Source organism: Balearica regulorum, chromosome 4 (assembly GCF_011004875.1).
Source record: "Balearica regulorum gibbericeps isolate bBalReg1 chromosome 4, bBalReg1.pri, whole genome shotgun sequence".
Classification (NCBI taxonomy): domain Eukaryota; kingdom Metazoa; phylum Chordata; class Aves; order Gruiformes; family Gruidae; genus Balearica; species Balearica regulorum.
Genome location: NC_046187.1, coordinates 52,565,352 through 52,588,670, shown reverse-complemented (window position 1 = coordinate 52,588,670; position 23,319 = coordinate 52,565,352). Strand labels below are relative to the sequence as shown.

General features: G+C 44.3%; 1 protein-coding gene across 6 annotated transcripts in view; it reads right to left on the bottom strand.

The window, feature by feature from the left end:
• Window positions 1-23,319, bottom strand: part of LNX1 (ligand of numb-protein X 1) — a 138,084-nt gene that overhangs the window by 1,903 nt on the left and 112,862 nt on the right. For all 6 annotated transcript variants that reach the window (XM_075752155.1, XM_075752154.1, XM_010304117.2 and 3 more), the window contains 5 exons: window positions 22,734-22,936; window positions 19,629-20,000; window positions 14,502-14,639; window positions 8,604-8,781; window positions 6,460-6,688 (listed from right to left, as the gene is read on the bottom strand). In XM_075752155.1, coding sequence (XP_075608270.1) covers window positions 6,460-6,688; window positions 8,604-8,781; window positions 14,502-14,639; window positions 19,629-20,000; window positions 22,734-22,936 — 1,120 coding nt within the window. The remainder of the gene's footprint in view (window positions 1-6,459; window positions 6,689-8,603; window positions 8,782-14,501; window positions 14,640-19,628; window positions 20,001-22,733; window positions 22,937-23,319) is intronic.

The window sequence follows — 23,319 nt, the reverse complement described above, 5'->3', positions numbered from 1 at the left end:
GGCATTTAGTACTGTGGTGTGCATCAAAGCTAAGTAATTTTAAGTCCAATGAAATGAGCCAGAATTACAAAAATCACAGAGATGACATGAGGAAGAGTATCAGTGGAAGAGGGAAGCCTGAGCTTTTCTTGTCAAGTAATATGGTAAGTCACAGTGTGGAAGATGGGAGAAGCCTATCCATGTCAGTCAGTGCCTTGGAGTACCGAAACCACTGTCAAGAAGATAGTTTGTCCTCACTTTAATGATTAACACACGATTTTGTGGTAAGAGCTGAAATCTGCCTCTCCCTCTGTTTGTCTTTTGAATGTATTTTATGATACTGTAAGTTATGCTGAGTGAAAGCTTAGCTGAAATAAGGAATAGGGGGAAGCAAGAGTGGTAAGGTTATTAGACTCTTACACTTTGTCTATTGCTCTGACTACATTAATTTCAATACCTGCTTTATTTCTTTTTTTTAAACCAAGCAGGAAAAAGAATAATTTTGCTAGTTACAGAGCAACAGAAATTTCTGTCCTTAGTACTTAATCCACTCACCATTAGTGGTATACCCAGGAATGATTGAAGAGCCTGAAAAATCATTTTGCTATTCCAAGTCTTGAAATTAGAGGCTGGTCTATAGCAAGCAACTGTTACAAGTTCTATTCAGAAACTCTTTAGGTTTCTAAGAAACTGCTGACGCTTGTGTAGAAGGGTAAGTAGTTTTATCTTAAAGACCAATATGTCTAGCTTTTTTAAATTTTATTTGTCAAATAATGCTTTTGCTGTGTTTCACAGCAGGATTTTATAGCAATACTAGATCAGTCCCCCAGGACCTACAAATATTCACCTGCTGCCAGGATGGTGGGTATATAATATTTGCACAAGAATTCACTGGCTGCTAATGTAAGAAACAGGTGATGTTTGCTTCTGTCCTCAGCAGCCAGGCTTTATTACTTTACCATCTGTGGGCTTCTCCAATGTGCAAAATCACTTAAACCCTCTATGTTTGATGGTACTTATCAAGGTCATGACCAAGCGATGCCAGGATTCAGCCGTTAGTGCTGTTACCTAGTGTTGATTTTGGGGGGGCAGGGGTCTCTGCTGCCCAGTGCTATGCTCACTGCCTTAAGGAGGTCATCGCTGAAGTCGAAAGGTGATCAGCTAAATCCTAACACCATAGAATAGCCAAGCAGGTAAAGACATGAGAAGAAAGTGCAGTGAAGATAAACAAAGCTTGCGTGCGTTCTGTACATATATAGCCTGCAAGGTTATCAGTCCAGAAAGCATCAATTTGTATTTGCTGTCAAAGCATATGCTAAATTTAAGTAAAGCAGACACAGCATGCTACCACTAGGATTGTTCTTTCTACCAGAGCAGAGGAAACACATGGGAAGCAAGGAGCCACAGAACGCCGCTGACTCCAACCCCCTGTGCTGCATTTTGCCTCGCCAAAGGGACGGGGTGTAACCTGCTGTGACAGCAAGGCAAAGGAGACCAGGAAAGCAGGAGGAGAGGTGCTGGAGAGAGGCTGAGTATGGGAAAAGAGGAGGAAAGGGGGTTTCCCCAAAGCGTTTACATGTTTGTCATCTTTGGTTCCCAATACCCAAATTGGTAATAAAATGTTTTTAAGTTAAATTCCTGAAGCAAAGTCTGTTTTGCCCATGACACTAATGGGTGAGCAATTTCCCTGTCTTTACTATGACCCATGAGTTTTCTTGCTCATTCTTCCTATTTTCTCTTGTCCTGCTGGAGGTGTTGAGCTGTGTGGGTGCTTGGTGCAGGCTCAGGACCAACCCATCACACCGGCCATAGTTACAGATTGACTCTTGACAGAATAGGAGTGGGTAGGTAGCAGTGATGCCTTTAAATTGATGTTTCCTTATCGCCATCCTATGGGATAGAGAGTATAAACATGGCAGTGGAGCATCCATCAGCTATTCATTAGCGCTGTCAGAAACGAGAAAAGGATGCTGGGAGGTTTAAATTGGATATTGGGAAAAAATTCTTCATCCAAAGGGTTGTCAAGCATTGGAACAGGCTGCCCAGGGAAGTGGTTGAGTCACCATCCCTAGAGGGAGTTAAAAGATGGGTAGATGTGGTGCTTAGGGATATGGTCTAGCGGTGGACTTGACAGTGCTAGGGTAATGATCATCTTATGGGTCTTTTCTAATCTAAATGATTCTATGATGCGGGGAGGCAGGGCATGCAAAGCTGAGCTACGTATAACGTGGGTACCACCTACTCCAAACAGTTTAGTACATAAGCAGAGATGCAGTGGAGCAGCCCAATGGGAGTTAGTTCGTTTGGGTCTGTTTATGACTGGTAATAAGGAGAAGCTAGGAAGCATCACAGAGAGAAAAATAAGTACTTGCGTCATCCGAAGATGCTTAGTGTGTTTGAGTAGATTACTTCTCTGCGGTAACAAAAGCCCCAGTCTGCGTGTTTTGACCCAGTTAAACTGCCATAACCCACTAAACTGCAACCGGGCCAAGGAGGACTGTCTTCTGCCTTGGAAGAGAGCGACTTACAGTCTTCTGCCTCTATCTGTAAATACTCCAAAAGCTGAGGACAAAGAGTAATGTATGTGTGAACTTGCCTCAGATTCAAGATTCGAGGATAAGCAGCGTCTAGACACAGGGTCCTATCGTAAGAAATACTACAACTGAGCATCAGTTACTGATGCACAAGGAATTTAAAAGTGGCTGTTTTCAAGTAGTTAAATGCAATATACCCTGCTGCTTTTCACAAAGCGTGAGCAGCCTTATGCTCTGGGAATCAAAACGAGCCTGACTTCAGGAGGACTTCAGCAATAACAGGTATGAAAAGCATGACTCCCTCCCTCTGTCCTGTTACAGCAGATGACTGGCAGTGGACTATAGTAATACTTGAGAATTACTCCCATCAGAGCCCTACAGCCCAGATGGAGTTAATTTGGGGGAGTTCCTGTCCTAATTCCATGTTTTATGTCCAGTTCTACCCCTCATTTGCAGAATGACTTTGGCCACCTCCTGTCTTTCTCATCTCACTTTGCAGACGAAGAAAAGCACTCATGTGAAGCACTAATGTTTGTAAATGTTATGACAGGATGATCTATAAAGTATTTTTAAGTGCTAGCTGGGGGAAGGAAATGTGAGGAGAGCAAAGAAAGGAGAGCAGGAAAACAAGCAAGAGTAGAAGAAACATCACGGGGCCGGGGAAACACTTTTCACCAGCTGCTCCACATTATTTTCTTTGTGCATGCTTCACGACAACATTTCCCTCCAACAATAAAGAAGACCTGTCTTCCTCAACAACAAACAATTAAATTAGTTACCCTGAAATAAGTCTTTAGGCGGGAATGCTTAAGGTCCTGCATCACTGCTTCCTCCCCATGCCCAGCCCACAGTCCCTCTGCTCGCACGCAGTCCAAGTTTTGACAGATGTCAGATGCACATGTGCATCTATTTTATAACCGCCACATATTGGATTGTACTACAGAAAGAACAGAGTTGTTGTTTATGTATTATGGAGCCACATAAAAATGACCAAAGCGAATTTTAAGATCTCACAAGGAAAGGGACGAAATTTAAGTGAGAACCGCAAATGTTAAATTATGCAAGACAGCTTTTTCCAGGGCTTTGAGCTTTGATGCAAGGAATCAGATAACCTGCCTGATTTCTGCTGCTACTGACTTGATCCAGAAAAATGGTATAATTCCCTGCCTCTCAATATTTGTGCCTCTTGCCTGTGCCCATCTTTGTAACTTGTATGCAGCCCTTGGGAAAGGGGCAAGTTCTGTGCTAGTATGGAGTATTAGGCCTTTACAGGACATCAGCCTCAAAAGTGAGGAAGGTACTTCTAATTATGTAACTATTATTAATTTTAGCCTGGTTTCTACTTCATCAATCATTGACGGAGGTCTGTAGACATCCTCTAGTGTTTGGCTCAACTCAACACATTTTATGGGACCATCCTTCACAGGATTTTCATCAAAACTCCGTGGTTTTGGAACAAAGGAAAGACTCTCCCCTCCCCTCAGTTTTCCGAGCCCAAGGATCCTGCCCAAAGCTGCGGTCTCAGGCTGCCTCTGCGCTCCCTGCCTCGCTTGCTGCGAATGGATACTCGCATTGCACTGTCATGGCTTGTCTAGAGCTGCAGCTTTCCTGTCTCAACAGAATTTAAAGAATCCACCATCCAGCCACCTCTTTTTTTTTTTTTAATCACATCATTCCTGACCTATCAGTTTTAACACCTTTTTTATTTCTTCAGTTTTTCCTTATGTAGGTGTTCCCCATCCTGCTCATCTTCCCCAACACCTTCCATGATCCTGCATAGTTGTGATTTTTGACATTTCTACTTTTCCATCAGCTGTACCAACTGTTCCTAGACCCACACAACTTGGAGCAGTCCCTCTGGTAAATGGTGTGGCTTTACCTACTGTCATCACCGTTTTAATTAAGGTAGGTGAATCCTCACCATCATTGCACATTTTCTAAGGCACCTTTACCAAGATGAACCCGTCAGACACATATTTGGACAGAGAATCATTTTCTCTAACCGCCTGGAAAATGTCGCGAGACTTCTGGCAATACCTTGAGATCTAGTGGGATGTGATCCTTGCCAAAAGCAAACTGAAAGCCAGATAGGGAAAGGTTACATGCTCAGACTGGAGGGAAAGGAATTAATGTGATACTCGTCCTGGTGAGAAAGCTTGTTGAAGGACTTCCAGATGACTGGTGTGGGCCCTGGAGAGTCAGTAAAAGAGTAAGAGAGTAAGCGTACTCACACCAGAGAAGACTGAAGAGTCTGATAATACCTAATGAGCAAATCCAAACCTGATCCTCGCACCCCTACTCAACCAACAGCTACTAATAAGGACAAAGTATACCTTTCTTACTGTCACATCTAATCAGTGTTTGTCCCTGTCTCAGCCTGATGTTCGGAGCAGCATACCCGCTCAGCATACCAATCCCCCTACTTTTCTTTGGCGGAGGAGAGCTGCACTGTGCTCTGTGCACAGCATCGCAGCTGGGGATAGGGTTGCAATGAACTTCTGTCTTCAGCCTTGCTGACACTGGGGCTGGCTTTCCTTCAGGCCAAAGCAGTGGGAATGGCTTCACACACATAGCCTTCAGAGTGGGGAACAGAGCGAGCTTAGAGATCACCTGGGTGCAAGCCTGCAGTACTGTGGAGCTCTGTCCCTCATCTCCATCACCTTGCTGAGGACATGAGGACTTCAGGCAGCTGTAGGTAGGAGATGAAGACAAGGCAGCTCAGGTTTTCTGTACAGCACAGCAAAGGTGGGGTTACGCCAGGCATGGGCAGGGTGCAATTGTTTCAGCCCATCTAGCAACAGATGCCAACTGAAGGCAAGACTCAGCATTGCAGATTGCAGTATCTGTAAGGCCCCTAGCCTGCTTGGTCTCTCTGCTGGGCTGGGAGGAGGAACCTCTCATTTGCAGGTGGCACACAGCCTACCTTCTGCTCTTGCAGTGCTTCAGCGTATGTCACGCAGTCATTAGCCTCAGACCAAGCCCCAAAACACATCTAGCCCTCACAGCACACCTTGCTGCAAGGTGAATGAGCTCAAAACATCTCAAGCCAGGAGGGAAAGCATCATCTAACGTGCTATGTGAGACTGGGAAACAGAGTCCTGTAAGTGTGTCTAGAACAAAAGTCTACCTGTTCTGCAAGACCATCTTTTCCTGCCCTCTTGTGAAAGAAAGAGAGGCACTCTGAACTGCTGCCAGGATTAGGAGTTTAGGCAAAAGTAACTTGTAGGCTAAGTTCTTCATTACTTAAAATTGAATACCAATTTCAATTATGTGATGCTAGCTTCACATATTCACACATTCGCAACGTATCCTCATTTAATACTTCACAAAAACATCCCTGAAGCTGCAGGTATACACCCTGCGCATCAAGTGTGTTAGAGAGAACTTAACAACATGTGATGTGGCTTTTATTATCCTCTCTGAAATGACAACACAGCTGCTTCCTGTATATGACAAATGCACTTCTTTCAGTTGGGGGTGGGGTTAAAAGAGGTGATTTGGAGATACTGGCCAACTGCACGCACTTCGCAACATCTGGGCAAAGTCAAAGAACTCAGCTGGAATTGGCTAAGGAGAAGGGCTGTGCAGCTTGAGAGGTGCAGGACGGGTAGCTCTGCCTTCTGCAGGGTGGTCGAGCCTAGACCCCAGTTCAACAAGCTCCTGTATCCCTGCAAGCTTTTCCTTTCACTGCCTAAGTGCCAGATTTGTTTTCAAGACTGGAACAATTCAGGATCGTTTCCTCCTTTGCAAGGGAATCTGCATGTCTATTTTTCCATATACACATACCCGTTTACAAAAGGGAGGTATTTAGAGTCAAGTCTGCAACAGAGCCTGGATTTAATTAAGATGTCACTGCAATGAATCCAGCCAAAAGAAAGAATTGCCAAAAAACACAAATCTTCCCTCCCACTCCCCTTCAGCCGGAGGATGCAATCTGTGGACTTACCGTGGCAGTCCCAGCCACATGACCCAGGAAGGCGACCACTCGCTGCTCTCAGAGGTTGCCTGCGTGGCCTCGGATGCGGGCAGGCGGCCCCGCTCCTCCTGGGCTTCACACGCTCTCATCTCCAGGGCTTTGAGCACCACTGAGGAGTTGGTGTTTTTCAGAAGGGCGACCGCCTTGCTCCGGCTGACCCCCATCAGGTCAATCCCATTCACATTCAGGAGGATGTCACCTGAGACCAATAAAACAGATGATTAAAAAACCCTGCAAGTGTTTGCAGGATCCCCTCCCCACCTCCACAAGCAAGCGAGTCAAAGCCAGGGCCAAAATGAGGGTGTTTGTTAATCCTATTGTTCAACATAGATATGAAACATATACTAGTAAACATGCCTCAGGCATGAGGGAAGGGGCTAGATCCCCATACACGGAAGCGTTGCCAGACTGGATGGAAGCTTTGGTCACCATTTCTTGTCATGTCATGTCCTGCATCCCGAGCCAAGTGGCACAGCCAGCGTCCTGCTGTACCGAGAAGCATTGCTATGGCTTCCTGATGCAAGGCCATGTCTCTGAAGTGCACTTCCAGCTAACAACTTTTGTACTCAACCTTAGCTGAAATTTGAAGTCTGAAAACTCAAAGGTGGTTTTCTCCCCACACTCCTTAAATTTAGGACTGCTGCTTTAGCTAGCTCTTTGTAAAGTTTGCTTTGCAGAATAAGGTATTATTATCTTAATGTTAATGTCTGTTTAAATGGCTGCAAGCCAAAACATCTTTCTGTATGCCTTATTTACAATGTAGGCACAGCCGCTTCAGAGAAAAATGCAAAGATGACCTCAATTACTACAGGGAGTACAATAAAGACGTTAATGTCACGCAAGTGGCCATGGTGCCAAGTGTTCCGCTACCCTCCGCGGAACACGCCAAAGCCAGGGCTTCCCTGGGTGCCCTCTGCGCTTCACCTGCACACTCCTCCAGGCAGGGGCTGTATTTACCAGCAGTCCAGGCAGCACAACACGCATGTTAACCTCTTCTTGCGGTCTACCCCGATGAGAGAGATAACAACCTAAGGGCTGCTCTTAACCGTGGAGGCTTATGGCACTGTTATAACATCACGTATTCATTTGTTTCTAATTTTATCAAATTAACTAGGCTGAATTTTCCATGCTGCCTCATGATGAATATTTTTTGGAAAACGTATCTCATTGAGAGGCAGTCATTTCCTAGCAGGAGGAAAGGGAAAACCTGCTGGTTTGCTCCTGTTATCATGTTCTTACATGAGTTTTGATGAGCAGCCATAGCTCCTGTAAAGGGGAGGTTCCCACATGTGCCAGTGCCGCGACCCAGGCTCATGGGGCTCGTCTGGGCTGCAGCTATTCTGCCCCACTTCTTGGTGCCTTCACTTTCCTCGCACTCAGGATTTCCCTCCAGCTTCCGGGCAGTGACTGGGCTGAAGCTGAGTGTAGGGGATGAAGGGCAAGAGGACAGGGAGCTGTGTGGTTGCTGGATGTAGGGTACCAAGGTACTTGACTCTTGGAGGTATAACATCCTGAAAAGGGAGTTTCACCATTCCTCTACTGCCTACCTGTTCCTGCAAAACTCACTGACAAAATATGCTCCTCATCTTACTCTAAAGGCTTATTCATGCAGAGGGGGAGAAGCTATTATTTTTATCACTGTTACATCAAGAGCAAAATGGAGTTATGAAGGCAAGGCTTCCAGACATGATATTGAGCCACAAAGCACTAACGTTGCTTCATGTATGATGGGAATTCTGGGCCTTTATATTTCTTTCAAAGCCAGGAATGATAGGACAAACTAGCACAAAAATTTAAATGAAGACCCGGTGAAGGTTGCACAATGAAGATTTCAGTAGTTAGGAGATGGTGGTGCAAGCTCATTTTCCTGTGAAAAACTTTTTTTTTTTTTTTTTTTATTCCTACCAGAATATGCCTGCATTCCACTTCACAGAGATGGTTGCTACTGCATATTATACCTTTTCTGGTTACTGACATGAGACCCCCTAATCTGATGCATCCCATAATCTATGGGATGGCTGAAGATGTCAGGGTGTGATGCTCTTTTGCTATCCCTCTGTTTTAGAATGGAAGCCTATGAATTAAAGCAGGATTTCCAGATCCCCTCTTTTTACCTGTTTTTATCCTGTTGTCTCTGCTGATAACTCCTCCGGGTTCGACACTCATCACATAGATAGGCAAATCCCATTCCCGGTTAGATGCTCCACCTGCTACAGTCATTCCCAGCGATTCTGTGTGATCTTTCCAGACAGCCACCACCTTCTCGTGACAGGTGACGGCGTGAAAGATGCTCTGTGATGGAGAAAACAGCAACAAACACACACAGTGGGCGCGGGGACCTCCCCGACAGCTTAGGCATTTTCTACTGAAACGAGTATTTTTTAAGGGAATACCAAAGAACTTCACAGTCTCCTGCCATGCCTGGCCAGATGGCAGGCAAGACTCTCTCCAGGGTTTAGGCATCTGCAGAGTCAGAGCTAATCCGTGCTTTAATGGTTAAAGTTAGGCACTGCTCCCGCCAAAATCAGAAGTGTTTTAGCATTGAGATTAATAGAAGCAGGTCTTTGAAATGCAAATGTGTATCACCAGCGGTCCTCATATCTTTGACTATCAGGTCACGGTTCTTATCTTGCTGCTTGCAGTCTGAACCTCATCTGTATAGTTAATGAGAAATGGTCCACCTGGGTTAAAGGAGTAAAACTCTTGGGGACAGATTAGAAGATAGACACTTCATTTGCTCTTCCAGATTTCTGTGTTTCTGAATAAGTTACTGGTGGGAATACACTCGAAGAATGTGTGCTTCTGTTCAGGAAAAGAGAAGGACATTTATAGAGTGAAGAGCCAGCAGCTTCCAGGGTGCTCTTCCTAGTGCTTGTGCTTAAAAGGTCACTTTGGGACAGCCAACTCGACTGTCTGAGGACAGTCATCCCCTTATTCCTCCCCCCTGAACAGGAAAAGTTACACACACACCACCGGTCATGCAGTAACTGGTGTATGAGTGAGGGTGAGACAAACTCACAGGCAGCCTCGAGATAGGGAGGCAACACAAGCTCCAACAAAACCTGTGAACCAAGTGTCACATTTACAATGCATCCAGCTCTTACAGAAGAGTTTGAGAGACAAGGATGCTTCTCAAGAAAATCTGGATTTAAATGTTAATTGCTTTGATTTCCTTAAGTATTACATAAGCTATGCTCCTGGCATCAATTCCTGAAGATCCTAGCCCCTCTTACAGAAACAGCACCATCCATTCCAGGCTCATATACAGATATAACAGCATGCTGTTAAATACATTTCAAATCTGTATTTTAAAAAAACAACAAAACAAACCCTCGACCTTTTCATTCACAAGTGTGACCTCACATTTATAATATGCAAAAAGAATCTATAAAACTCATTTAAAACCATGTTAATCTCTTCTTAGAAATCTGAGATCCTACAAAGACATTCTACCTTGATTCCTGGGCCAGCAGCACAGAAAGCGGAGCAGGTGAGTTTATGGCTGCTCCCACAGTGAGACAGCAGACGAAGGAAGACAGCAGCAAGAAGTTTTTTATAGGAGTAGGGCAGGCTAGATCTTTGTTTTGTGGGTTTTTTCAAAGGTATGTTTGATGGAACTAACTCCACATCAGGATTTCTGTGATGCAACATCAACAACAAAACCCAGAACCTTTTAGCAGCTAGATACTTGAAGCAGAAAAAGCAGTGGCTGCCACAGAGGTGCAGGAACAAAAAGGCAAAGAGCTCAGCGGAAAAGTTCTTCTCTTAGACACTGGGACAAAACCCAACTGATATAGTTGTTTGGCCTTATCCTATCTGGCAGAACACAGGCACTGTGTCAGAGTAATTGGGCTTACGGCTTCCAAATGAACCTAAAAACTTCTGAAGGTTTTACAACATTCCCTTTTAAAAATATATAAATGTTCTAGTCCAGATAATTATAACCTTTCACCTTTGTCTTTAAGGTGTAAATGTTTTAAACATAGTAGTTCTAACTTTGTGCAAACTAAACTTAATATTTCATCCATGTTTGAGTAAAATCATTGTCCTTTTTCCCCTCGGAAAAGAATGGCTTTCCATCAGGAAAAGCCCACTTCCTGAAGCATGTGGGATAGGGGCACTACTAATTTTCACAAAAAAATTCTGTAGCAAAACATGAAATTGGAATGAGACTTGCAGCTCTGAGTGTTCAGAGCACTCCTGTTTTATGCAGTGTCCATCATGTCTCAGACACCAAAAACATTAGCCGATGAAACAGCTAATGCTTTATTTTTGAGGAATGAGTGCAGAGATAAGTAGATTTCAAAGCAGTGCTTGGTAACAAATTGTCCTGTTATATTTCAATGAAGAATCATAAAAGTACTGCTACTTGTATGCTCAACCAAGTAGGACCAATTTTCCTTTGAAGCTACCCTTCCACATGCCATTTTTTACATGGTTGCAGATAGCAAGGAATTGGGGCGACTCAGCTGCAACGAAGGCAGTGATGAAAGGAAAGTAAAGCCTTTCTTAGTAAACACATGTAGAGCTTTCTTGGAGGTACAACTGATAATGAGTAAACCAGTTAAAAGGCAATGTTTATCAGTGACTGCATTTCAATGCATTCTCTTCTAAACAATTGTCCCTCTCTGTCATTTTGAATTGACCTCAGAGGTCAGGAGAAGAAAAACATAACAGTTCATCTCCTCCTCTTTTTAATTTTTTTTATATATATATATTTACTGGAAAATAAATATTTACAGCAGATTATCACAACATCAAAGCTGTGATATGTACCTGGGTCTGTTTGGAAAATGTACTTCACCTGAAGGCTAACCTGCTTCTATGGTCAGAAAACATTGCCTGCTCGAGCAACAGGGGGACAGATTTACTTTAAGCACTAGACAATTTGTTGGGAAGGAGTAAGAAAACAGTTCCAATTAAAAACAAGTGCTATTTAATTAATGGCAAAGCTCCTACTGACTTCAAAGAAATTGAATCTGGCCTGTTTATACGTTATAGCCTAGCTTAACAACCTCAGCTGCAGAAGAAAGTATTTCTAACATCTTCGCTTTTCTAAATCCAGGCAGCAGCCGGAACAGTTCGGGCTGTGCCTCCCCTATCTCCATACGCAGGAAAACGGCTCGGTGAGAGCCCATGCAGGACCAATCTCCTGGCACACCATACACCCGGCATCACTGCTGCCAGAGAAGGATGCAATCGCTACAGACCGTCCTCCTCTTTCTCCAGCGCCCTGTTGGCTGCGTGGCTGATTGCCATCAGCCCAAAAGAGAGCTGCCTCCTCGCGCTTCCCAGATGGAGGCAGGCTGTCATGAAGGCAACTAACAGCTTGGCCAAAAGCTGTTTCTGAGCCACTGCATGAGCAGGATGGCTGCTGGAAGCTAGAGTTGGTTCTTGGTGCTGAATACAGCCAAGGCTTGAGAGCAGATTTCAGCCCACGTGTACATACATGCTCTGCAGCGAGAGCCGCTTCCCTCAAAGACAGCATTCCTGACCTGCCAATATCACCTCCTACAGTAAGCTCAGGGGACCAAAACCACCTTAAAATTAATCAGAATTCAAGTCAGTTAGCAATCTCTCTACCAATCACATAATAAAGCAATCCCACTGACAGCAGCAGGTAGCAGACTCATCAAGCCATGCACACATAAGAAACTCCCTTGACAGTAAAGTCCAATCAACAAACATTGCCTTGGTTTTGAGCAGGACTGTGCGTTGCATTAGGACACCGTATAGGCCCTAGGCTAGCAAGAATTACTCCTACACTAATGTATATTTAAAAACAAATAACATTTTAAGTCTGCCAAAGCCTAGAGTTTAAAGATGTTGAATTGCAAATGATGTTCAGTTAAACCTTCAGCAAGAAAGCATGAGAAATTCAAACTGACACAGTCATACCCTCTAAAAGGGCAAGTAACACTCCAGTAATGATTGTATCAGACCAAAAGCCCGCAGTGCCTGAAGCTCACCACGTCCACCAGGCTGTACTGATCTCCTAATCTACTGCCAGAGTGTTCTCTCTGATATGAGCACTCCACTGCACACACACAAAGCTAAAGGGAGCTAGGAACAGCTCTGAGTTTTGGGTTTTTTTATTTTTTTGGCTGTGATCTTCCCTGGAAAATGTCCAAATGGTGGCACTGGACAGAAGCCCAGAGCAGCACACCCACTTATGCGCCTATGTAGCACCCATCTCTTGTGGCCAACTGGAAATCCCCGTAAAAGCTGTGACCCTTCCAACAAAAGATGATTCATTAGATAATTCATTTGCAAGGTCAACATTCACCCTTCAATCTCACAGCTACCCAAAATAATATTGGACTTACCAAGAATTCCCATCTAACACCTCTCGGTACTGGAAGAGAAAACGAGGATCTAGACCAGTTTATGGAAGACAAGTCACGTTCCCAAGTAGTCCCATGTGGTATCAATTAATCAGATCAACGTGGTAGAGCTAGCAGGTGCTCAGAGTTTCACCAGGAATCATACAGTAGCAACACGAGCTAATTGCTGTCCTACACATATCTCCCTAAGGAAATCATTACTTCATTAGGAAGTAATGCCTTGCAGATGCATGATTAGTTGGGCACTACTCGCTACTGGGTAGTAGCTACTGAGCATTGACTCTGCTCTCTGGTTTAACTCCTGCTGATCCAGTCTCAACTAACAAGGGCTGAGACTGTCACTTCATGGAAAAGGAAAACTAAAAATAGATAAACAGACATTAGTATATTTTTTACACATAAAAACACTGAATAATGTAGGTTTTTAAAAAAAAAGAAAGAAAAAAAGGGTATGTTTAAGTATTTGTAAAATGCAGAGCTAGGCTTGTCTCCTGGCTGACAGCTGTGCACCCAATCTGACAGCTGATTCAGTCCAAAGGTCCCCTTAAGAACACGTCTGGCTGCCCATCAGGCAGGATGGATCTAAGCCAGCCCTGCCTGTCCACCTCCCTGATGCACCCCTGGCACGGGTGGCCAGGGGACCAGCTCCCAAGGGTTTCCATAAGTGGTGACACTCAGAGCAATTGAGGTAAATTTGCCAGGTGTGTGATTTTAAATTTAGTGAAATAAATTCAGCTCCTGCATAGACATACTTCATTCTGTCTATAGTGCAAAGAATAATGTTGAGTAAACTTAGAAAATGTATTTTCAAAGCTCTTGCTGCATTGGTTTTCTGCTTAAAGACCTCATATATTTGACAATGAGAACCTCTCTGCCTTATGCAGGGAGCACATTGCAAGTCTAAAAGCACTAAACACACAATGTACCTGGTACAGAGGAGCGCTGGAGGGGCAGTTAGGTAACCAGTGCCATATCTGGGTACAATGGCTGCTCTGTGCCGTGTGGCCCTGAGTCGGGTCGGGTCCGGCTATGTTGGGCATTGCTGGCCCTCATGGCCCCCATCCTGTGGGAGTGCCAGGTACTGCCAGAGCAGAACTAACACATTTTGGGGCCAAAGCTCCACAGAAAGGCAGCACACTCGCAGCGACTGTGAAGACTGCAGATGCCGTCTGCTGCCAAACTGCCAGTCGGGTCAGAGCACGGATATGTTAAGAAATGAGCAACAGACTAATAATTACCATAATTTTCAAGCAGCTTATGGGAATCTTTCAGGCCAGCATTTGAAAGCTTTTTGCCTGAAGACTTTTTTCCAGATGGAGAAACTTCAGATAAGCCTCTTATTTTTGTTGGCACACATTGCCCTGTGCTGGCTCGCACCACCGGCCAGGTCGGTGCCCATGACCAGGATGCCACGTGCATGTCAGCCCCCTGCCTCACCACAACCCTTTGCCTTCTCCTTCCCTCCACACCCCCCAACCCAGACGGAGTCAGGGCAGAAGCAGTGTATAAATAATGAGGAGCACAGCTTTAAGATTTCCATTTCAAAATAAGACATACTTCTGGTGACAGAAACCAGAGATAACACCCCAAGACAGTAAAATGCTAGCTGCCCTCCCAGTCCCCTGTCCCACAGTGGCTGGGAAACCATGCGAGCGCTTGTGCCCTCACCTTGCCGGGGTTGTTTCTCTCAGTGAGACAAGGCTGGGGGTTGCCGCCACCGTAACTCCAGCCGGTCTCCTGCAAGATGTCGGGGGTCTGCTGCCTGGTCTGCCGTGACACAACGAAGTGAACCTGCTTCTCGCTGGCCTGCGGGATGAGGTACAGGGTAAATCCCACTGCCCCCATGCAATAAACCCCTGCACTTCCACCCCAGAGAATTCACAAAACATGGTCCCATTTAAGTGTGGTTTGGATTTCCCACTGACATGGTTGCAACGACAAAGCAGCAGCATCAGTTCGGGTCAATAAAGTCCATAAAAATTTACTACCAGCTACTTAATTCTTCTGTTGAAAATTTGGTGTAAACTCTGAAAAACCCTTTCTATCTGCCCCAAATTTGGCTGGAAGCCACTGGTGATCCACCCCAGTGAGTGCTGACCAGCTCTCACACACACCTGCATATACCACTGCAGAGCAGCCATGTGCCTGCCACCAGAGAGACAGACAACCAGAGCTGCTGCCACCAGATGGGAATGCTGAAAAAGATGCAATTAATCCTCTAATAAGGGATGTGCTCAAGCCTTGGCTGGTGAAAGCAGGCAATAAATGATGTAATGGAGTCCACCTGCATGCAACGAGCATGACAAATGTAAGGCACCTAAAAGAAAAGGATGTGCAACCATTTGGAGAAATAAAATTCTACTGCACTAGAGAACAGAGAAAGAAGGGGGGCACAAGCAAGCACACAGGGTAATGGAGTTTAGGATGGCAGACTAGCCTAAGCTCTCACTAGGAACAAATAACTGCAAAAACAATTAACCCCAAATAAGCTTAAAATGCCTCTGGGTCTTTTTGCACCACACAGTCCTAATACTTATATGTCTGAGAAATGCTGCAAAGCTTCTACTGAGTTATGTTTACTTGTTATTTTTAAGGTGTTCTGTGTGTGCCTGATATCAGTATTATTAATTCTGTGTATGTGTGATTTTTTTCTGTCTTATTGAATCACCATGGTTTCCCTAGAAGCAAATGGCTTCGTTCTTCCTTCAGTGAGGCTCATATGAATCTAATCAAGACAACAGTGATGCAAAGATTAGAGCTGGGAGGGAGTGGGGTTTAGCTAGGCAAATCGTAGATGTCTGCCATAAGGGCAAACCAACGTACTGAAGTGTAGAAATAGCCTCAATGTTATAGAAGCATGCTCAGAAGATAAAAAAAATATTAATCCTCTCATCTCCTCTCCAGGTTAAAACCCTGGTGTTGTGGCAGGCAGGAGGGGCTCTTATGGGCCGGTCTCCAGAGGGACTCCTGCCTGCTTGCTCGCAGGTTATTACCGAGGAACTGCTCAGTATCTAACATGGACCCCCCTGCAAGCACGTCTGGAGGTCTGATGCCCCCGGGGCTGCAGTAGCAATGGTTGTTGGTCCCGCAGCCCTGGGGACATCAGTCCTCCAGACTTGCTTGCTGGCACGTTGACGTGCCCTGCTCGCTGGGGAGAAGCTCCAAGGAAAGCTGGCATTGAACAAGCAGCTGAAAAACAAACCCAGATCCAGTTGCACTATTGAAATCAAATCTCCCGCAGACAATTAACAGAAGCCAGAGGAGGCCCCTGGGATTTTTGTTTTTGTAGTTTGGTTTGTCTTTTCTGGAGCTGGGTTCAATAGTAGTAGCTGAGAGTTAAAAAATGAAAAATGTCACTATAGTTAAAATAAAGCAACCTACCCCTCCTAAACTTCCAACTTCAAGCCTAAAACCTGCATATTCAGGCTGTGCTATTTCCAAAGAAGCCGGTATCTCAGTAAACAATGCGCACTTCTTTGTTACTTTCCCAATATCTTGGGGGATGCTAGTTTTTTCACCAGATTTTTTCAAATCTCCACAGCTTCATAATATATCATCTGGTACATACACACGTATTCCAAAATAACTTTCTAAGGATTTTTACCACATCTGTTTTTATGGAATATTAATTCCTGGACTCAACTGGTACCCAAAAGCAGAATGCTGTACCTCGGGAGAAAGGAAACCACCCTGGTCCTCAGTTTGTAATGTGATTGAGATGGAACTGAACAATACAATACTAAACCTCCTAAGGGCATACGACTCCACAAAAATTCAGTTTTCTCTAAAACAAACAACTTCAACTTATGCAACTTCTGTTTAAAACTCATCTACTGCCACATGGTTAGTCTCAAAGTTGGTTATTTAGAGGAAGGTTGTAAATGTGATTAATTCTCGTAGAACGACTAGCAAAAGTTCAGCAAGAGTCTCTATTGCAATGTCACATTTGTCTCCAGGTCAGTCAAGTTGAGCAATTTCTCAGAAGTGCAGAGTGTTTTAAGAAGTTATCCAAACAGCAAGACCAGCTTTTGTATTTACGTACTTCCATATATTTCTACTGATCAGAATATTAATTACTGCTTCAATCTGATCCCTCCCTCCCTCTTACCACTTGTTTTTCTGACAATTCCTTCTGGTTTTTATGCTGAAGCAAGAATTAAAGAAATGACGTTAGCTTTGAGACTGAATGCAAGTAATAGCTGAAACAATCTACTAGAGTTAAAATTTGTGTTACAGCCAAAGCAAATCAAGCAGGGAGGCAGAGACACGGTGGCAACTTCTGAGCATCTAGTAGGCAATTGCATCTTAAAAAGAGAGAGCAGTGCTGCTCTTGGCAGAAGCTGCCCCATATCTTGCAGGGATGATGGAGCGCAGATGCGCTCCACATCATGACCTGCTTTCTGCTGGCGGCGGTTGTTGTGATGGAGAGGGGGTCGTGCGCCCGTCGCAGCTGCGACGAGGGAAAGAGGGAGAGAGGAGAGCGAGCGTCTGGGGGCAGTAAAGTCTGGCTCAACCCGTGCAGCTCGGCTTGATGTGCTCACACGAGCGCCCACTGATCTGTTACCTTGTTCCTTTTCTTGTCACTCCCATGGAAAACAGATGTGGAATGTCACGTTACTTAGATTAAAAGTGCCACATCTGACACAAGGCCATGACTAAAGATGACGCGACAAATGGGAAGCAGCAAACTCCCAAGTGTTACGATGTGTGCACGTTCCTAATTAGCACTTATGCGTTTTCTTAATTTCAGTTCTTGTGACTGAGCTTATAAACAGCCAGACACCTAATCTACTGATTAACAACTGCTTCACATATGCTAATGTATAATTGCTAAAGGCCTGAGGAATAAGATTTGTCTCAATTATTCATTATTTAGAAGTCAAAACTAATCAGATTCCACAGAAATCTGATGTTCTCCTGGCTGTGCTTGGCCTAACAAGCCACCACCACCTTTTAGTGAATGTTAGTTCTGTTTTTAAAGAAACCGAGGGTGTATTTGAAGCTTCCACCACTATTAATCTGAAGACCTCAATGTACTGTGAGTGACACACACTGAAGTCTCAAGAGGCAGGATACTGTTGAGAAATCAGAGGATACAGTAAAACATCCCTTCGTGTAAGAAGCAAATGCAAAACACTTGTGGCTTCATTATAATGGTTTTTCTCTGGCATAACATGGAAACAGGAAAGGCAAATGATAATTGATGAAAAAACATGACAAAAAAGACACAGGTTCTGGGAATTTTGCATTAGACAAATGTGATTCATAGAGTTCACATTGGTGCAATGTAATCCTGGCTGTTTGGAAACCTGAGTCTCCCCTTTGATGGGCATGTTGTTTAAATTCCCAGGGACTGGTGTGCATTTCAAGCATCATTATAAATAACATCCACTCTTTGGAACCCAATAAGAGCTTTAGTTGCATTTTTAAACACTTGTGTGTGAATGGTCTCATTAGTCATTTTTTCCATTTCATCTCTAGGCTGCATGTGTTTTTTGCTTATGAAGCACAGTTGCCTTGTTTTCTAGCCATAAAGAACTGTTCCAAGAATACCAATTTTTTAGAAAGGTTTTCATTCCAGACTTGTTCCCCTCAGAGAATTTAAACCTCCCCCTGCTGCCTTCTGCTCCCAGTTAGTGAGCTACATAAAGTAATCCAGAAAGATGCTGGACCAGAATTTCAACAACTGGCATTATGCAAAGGGATGCCGTTTTCTTTACCTATGCTATAAACTTCTCAATAAAAGTTGGCTACAGCCAACTGTGAACATGTGCTAAAAGAGGAATCCTTTCCACAAAAAGCATGAATTCGAATGCTTCTTTCAGTACGACTCATGTTACCTTGATTATACCTGTCAGAAAGGGGAAGCAGCCAGTCTGACATCTTGTTATGGCACATGAAATTCTTCAATATGTGAACACTCTGCATGCCTCCAAATGAAATGTAAAATTGCACAAGTATAATAACTGCTATAAATATGAGATAAAAGAAACAAAAAATTCTTGGCTTTGCTTGTAATGTTAAAGTTTTCTAGAAACTTAGGCTGTAAAGAAAGAAAACAAATGAAAATGGCTCTGGAGGGGAAATTAGGCAGAAGCTGACTGATTTTGTAGCTGAGAAAGGCACAGGGTTGTTTTCTGACTGTTTTGTGGTAAGACTGTTTAGTGTATTGCAGAGGCACCCCTTTAGTTCTCCACGCGAGTCTAAATAGAGATTTATAAAAACTACAGCTACAGATCCATTTTTTTCTAAACATCTGGATTTCCATATGCTGGATTTAGGTAAGAAATATCTACGAGGTGTGGAGTACCTTCTGTCTTAAAACACACCCATGGGAAATCACCGAGTCTGGGAGGATGATGTTCATCCAGAAACACACACTGCCCATTGCCTTAGGCGGCTCTGGTTTGCTCCAGGGCTGCACCAGGGAGCACTGTGGCTCCTTCTGAGCTAGAGGAGTCAGGACCCAGCTGGACCCAGTGCTCCCAGGGTGCAGACTGGCACCATTTTTGGTGATGCACGGAGCATATGGATATTTACATTGATCTGTATATTACAAAGCCTAATGTTAGCAGGCATCGCTGTGAGAGCCTGTGACCATATTCACCCTTGTACCCACAGTGAAACCAAGGAGCTTTTAGAGGTGTAAATTCCCATCTGAGCTTGACACGTCTCCTTCCCTCCCCAAAATACACACGCATTAAATTTGGCCCCTGCTTTGCAATGGATGGTGAAAAATATGTTGCTTTGTTTTTCCAAAGTTCAGAAATCAGGGTCAAAGTGGTGGTGACAAACCTGTATCAGCTGGGCTGCGCTCTCTGGACTGCCGTACCGATGGTCATGCCCATTGATGGCCAACACCCGGTCATTCTCCTGAAGCTGTCCATCACGGGCAGCCACACCACCTTCCAGCAAGTTGAAAATAAATACCCCTGGTTCATTGGCCTTGCGGACCAGCTTTATTCCCAGCTGCTCATCCGGACTGCTTTTGTTTAGCACAACATGGAAACTGTCATCCCTGTTGCAGTGAGCATCAAGGGAAAGTCCGCTGTTTCGGCATCTGTACCTCTGCTCTCGGAGCACCGTCAGCCGGAGCACGTGGCAAGGTTGCTTCAGGATTGACAGGGCATAGTTGTGAGGCACATTTTTGATGTCCATGCCATTTACCTGGAAGAGAGAAGTGTAAATCAGCAGCAGAAAGATCGTCTAATCTGAATTGGCACTGGAGAGGGCAGATCTATTTACACAGATGTCTTCATATGAAATGACGTGTGCTATTTCAAACTGTGTCACGCAGGAGGCCAAGTTTGTGGTGCAGAACAGTCTTCCCCCCAAGGAAAGGACATGCTGTACAGACACTTTCTGCCTTTTTTTTTTTCCCTTTCTCCCTGATAGTCTCCAGACATACATGTTATTTTTCAGCTTTATTATTGCTCTTTCCCAAGCTCCAATATCCTTTCATATATCTTAGTTTTATTCCACTAGCTTCTGATTTCAAATCACCTTGCCAGCCTTTCCTTTCACTCCCACCACTTTCCTGCTGTTTCTCTTCTTCATTATCTCCCAGCTGTTCTAGGTACAGTAAAAAACCTGTTCCCCACTAATGAATCCCTAATTAAAATGAAGAAAAGAACCTCAACTAGAAGTTTAAATGTCCTGGATATTTACTAGCAATTATGCTGACATACCACAGCAGAGAATTGGGATTTTACATTTCTCAGTGTTTTCCAGGTAAGATTTAGCTCAGATGGTGGTAAAACTGCATGACTGCCACTTCTTTAATTTGGCTGGTGAAAAGAAAGAAGGAAAAAAAAAAAGAGCTTCCAGTCAATCCTGTCATGCCTGTGTATGCAAGAGTGACTAGGCATTGCATTTTATCACTGCTAAATGAAAACCAGTTGCAAGGTTGTAATTCGTTGCTGGCTGGAAAACCTGAATCAGACAAGTTATTTCCATGTAGTTTTACATTGCACAGGTTGAACCATTTAAATATTAAGAAACATCTCCAAGCTGCAACAGAAATGTTCCCCAGTACTGACAAAAGCATTCAACTGGCGTTTGTTTTCGCAGACTGCCTGTGTGGGCATGACAGGGCTGTCCCCTCTGTGATCTGACGAGGGGACTACAGCCCTAGAAATGCAGCTTAACTAACTTTAAGTTGCCAGCTTAGGTAGTATGAATGGTATGAGCTGAACCAGCATGGGGCTGAAATTGCTGGGAATCCTTGGTAAATTCCTGGGTAGTCAGCTACTGCCAGGGAGAGATGAGCTGGGCCTGTCCATGCTGCAATCACAGCTTGCCACTGTAGTTTGGATGTGCCCTGCAGGAACAGTTTTGGTTCAGTGGTGCCATTGACTCTGCCGCTCTGTGCTGGCACCAGGACAAAAAGCCTCCCTGAAGCTCATGACCAGGTGACACTCATTCAGCTGCCACCTAGAGCCACAATCTAGAGGCAAGTTTAAAGAGTGCCAGAGTGAAGTATGCCCACATCATGATCCTGAGGAATCCCTTTGGCCACGTTCTGTCTGACATGAAGCACAAGGCACATCCACAACCCTGGCATGCCCCAAGTGTCCTCAGCTACCACTGGGGTCAGCAAAAGCTAGGAAAGCATGATGGTGCTCTGAACTTCAAAGGATGGTATCCTTAATAATTACTCACATGGAATATGTAGTAGAAGAAATCAGTAGGGTTGGGGAACTACTCACTAACCCTACCAGCCAGGCATGCCAGAGCAGGCAGTAAGGCGGGCACCCAGAGTCCCACCTGGAAGACGACTCTGAGATACGTGTGCCAGACCTCGCAGTCCAATCCACTTCCAGCTCCTGCAGCCTTATCCCAGCTAATGCCGCACTGGTTAGCCTGGGTACCAGCACCAGTCTATTCACAGCAGCATGGCCCATAGTGAACAAAGCAACCTGCTCAAATGTTTACCTGTAATTTGGAAAAACTGTCGCCAGTGCTGTCACCAATATTTGAGTTAGCTGGTTTAAGCTGTTTTGAGTATACCTGGGCAAGCTGCAGCTGTACCTTTGGCTTGCAATATGAATATACCTGTGTACTCCAACTACACCATGAAAGCACCAAAGCAAGGAAAGGAACTAATATTTTCTGTCATCAGTCTTTTCTTCTAAGCATTGACGCATTAATATAATTTAGCAACCTTGCAGACACTCAAGTCGCTGGGGCAGCTGAGAGTGCAGTTCCCATTCAAAAGCTATTGCTGAAGCCCCTGCTCACAAGATACGTGATCTTTAACCATCTGACCTCATTCTTGTTCGTCTGTTATACATTTCTATAGAAACAGGAGCAGAAGTAGCAGTCAACAGCTAATGTCTGAATGCTGCTCAAGATTGTTCTTAGAGATTTCACCTGAGGCTGCCGGTGGAGCAACACTACCAAAATAGAGCAGGTAGCGTCTCACACTCTGCGGTGCTGAACACACCATACAGAGGACCTAAATGCTGAAATAACTTAACCCAGATCACGCTCCTATCACCTATACTGGTGTAAGTGGGAGGTAACGCAATGGAAACCTCACTAACTGAGATTTAAGCCCACAGTTCAGTAGAAACAAACTGGGCAAAAAGCCCAGCCTCTGCTTTCAGAAGATGACTTTTGCACCACTGGGTCAGAGATGCCAACATTGCATTTCGGATCTACCATGTTCGGGTAGGAATCAGAGAGGCCTGGTAGTGAATAGGAGAATAAACAAGTCTGTGAACCTCAAAAACTGTTGGAATGAATGAAATCATCACAGCACGCAGATCTGAATGTTTTTCTGCGTGCATTATGCTACCCACACAAACAAGAAACATTGCAAATCTCATCTCATGATTGACTTACACAGTCTTATTCTTTATTAGGATACTTTTATCTTGTACCTTCACAGTACTGTACCTTTAGTATCATGTCTCCGGGCAGCAATCTTCCATCTCTGGCAATTACCCCATCTCGATAAATATGCTGTATAATAATGTGAACCAAAGGAGTCTCACTGCCTCCCACAATCCTAATGGCCAGGTTTTCATGGGGATCGGTACGGTTGATCTTAATGCAGGTAATTTCCCCATCTGGAATCAGGTGATACAACCTGGGAAAACCTGGAAATGCACATTGTAAGGTATTTATTTGACATCACAGCTTTGCTCTGTTAAAACATGCATTGCACAACTTCAAGTACCTGCCAGTTAACAAAACTAGGTTTTATGCATCGATGTGATTTATACTGAGGAGGGAAGGAAAAGTATGCTTGCTGGGACTCAAAGGGATCTTTTTTTTAATTAATACATTCAAACTTCCTTTTTTTCCACAGCCCTAAACCTTTGATGTAATACAGACAGATGAAATGTACTTAAAAACAGTCACATGTGCTAATATTTTAAGGGAACAAACTACATTTTTAGTCACCAGAGACCCATCTGAACCAGGCCACAGTTCCTTGCTGGTCCTAGAACAGATGGGCATGGACACCTGGACAAACATC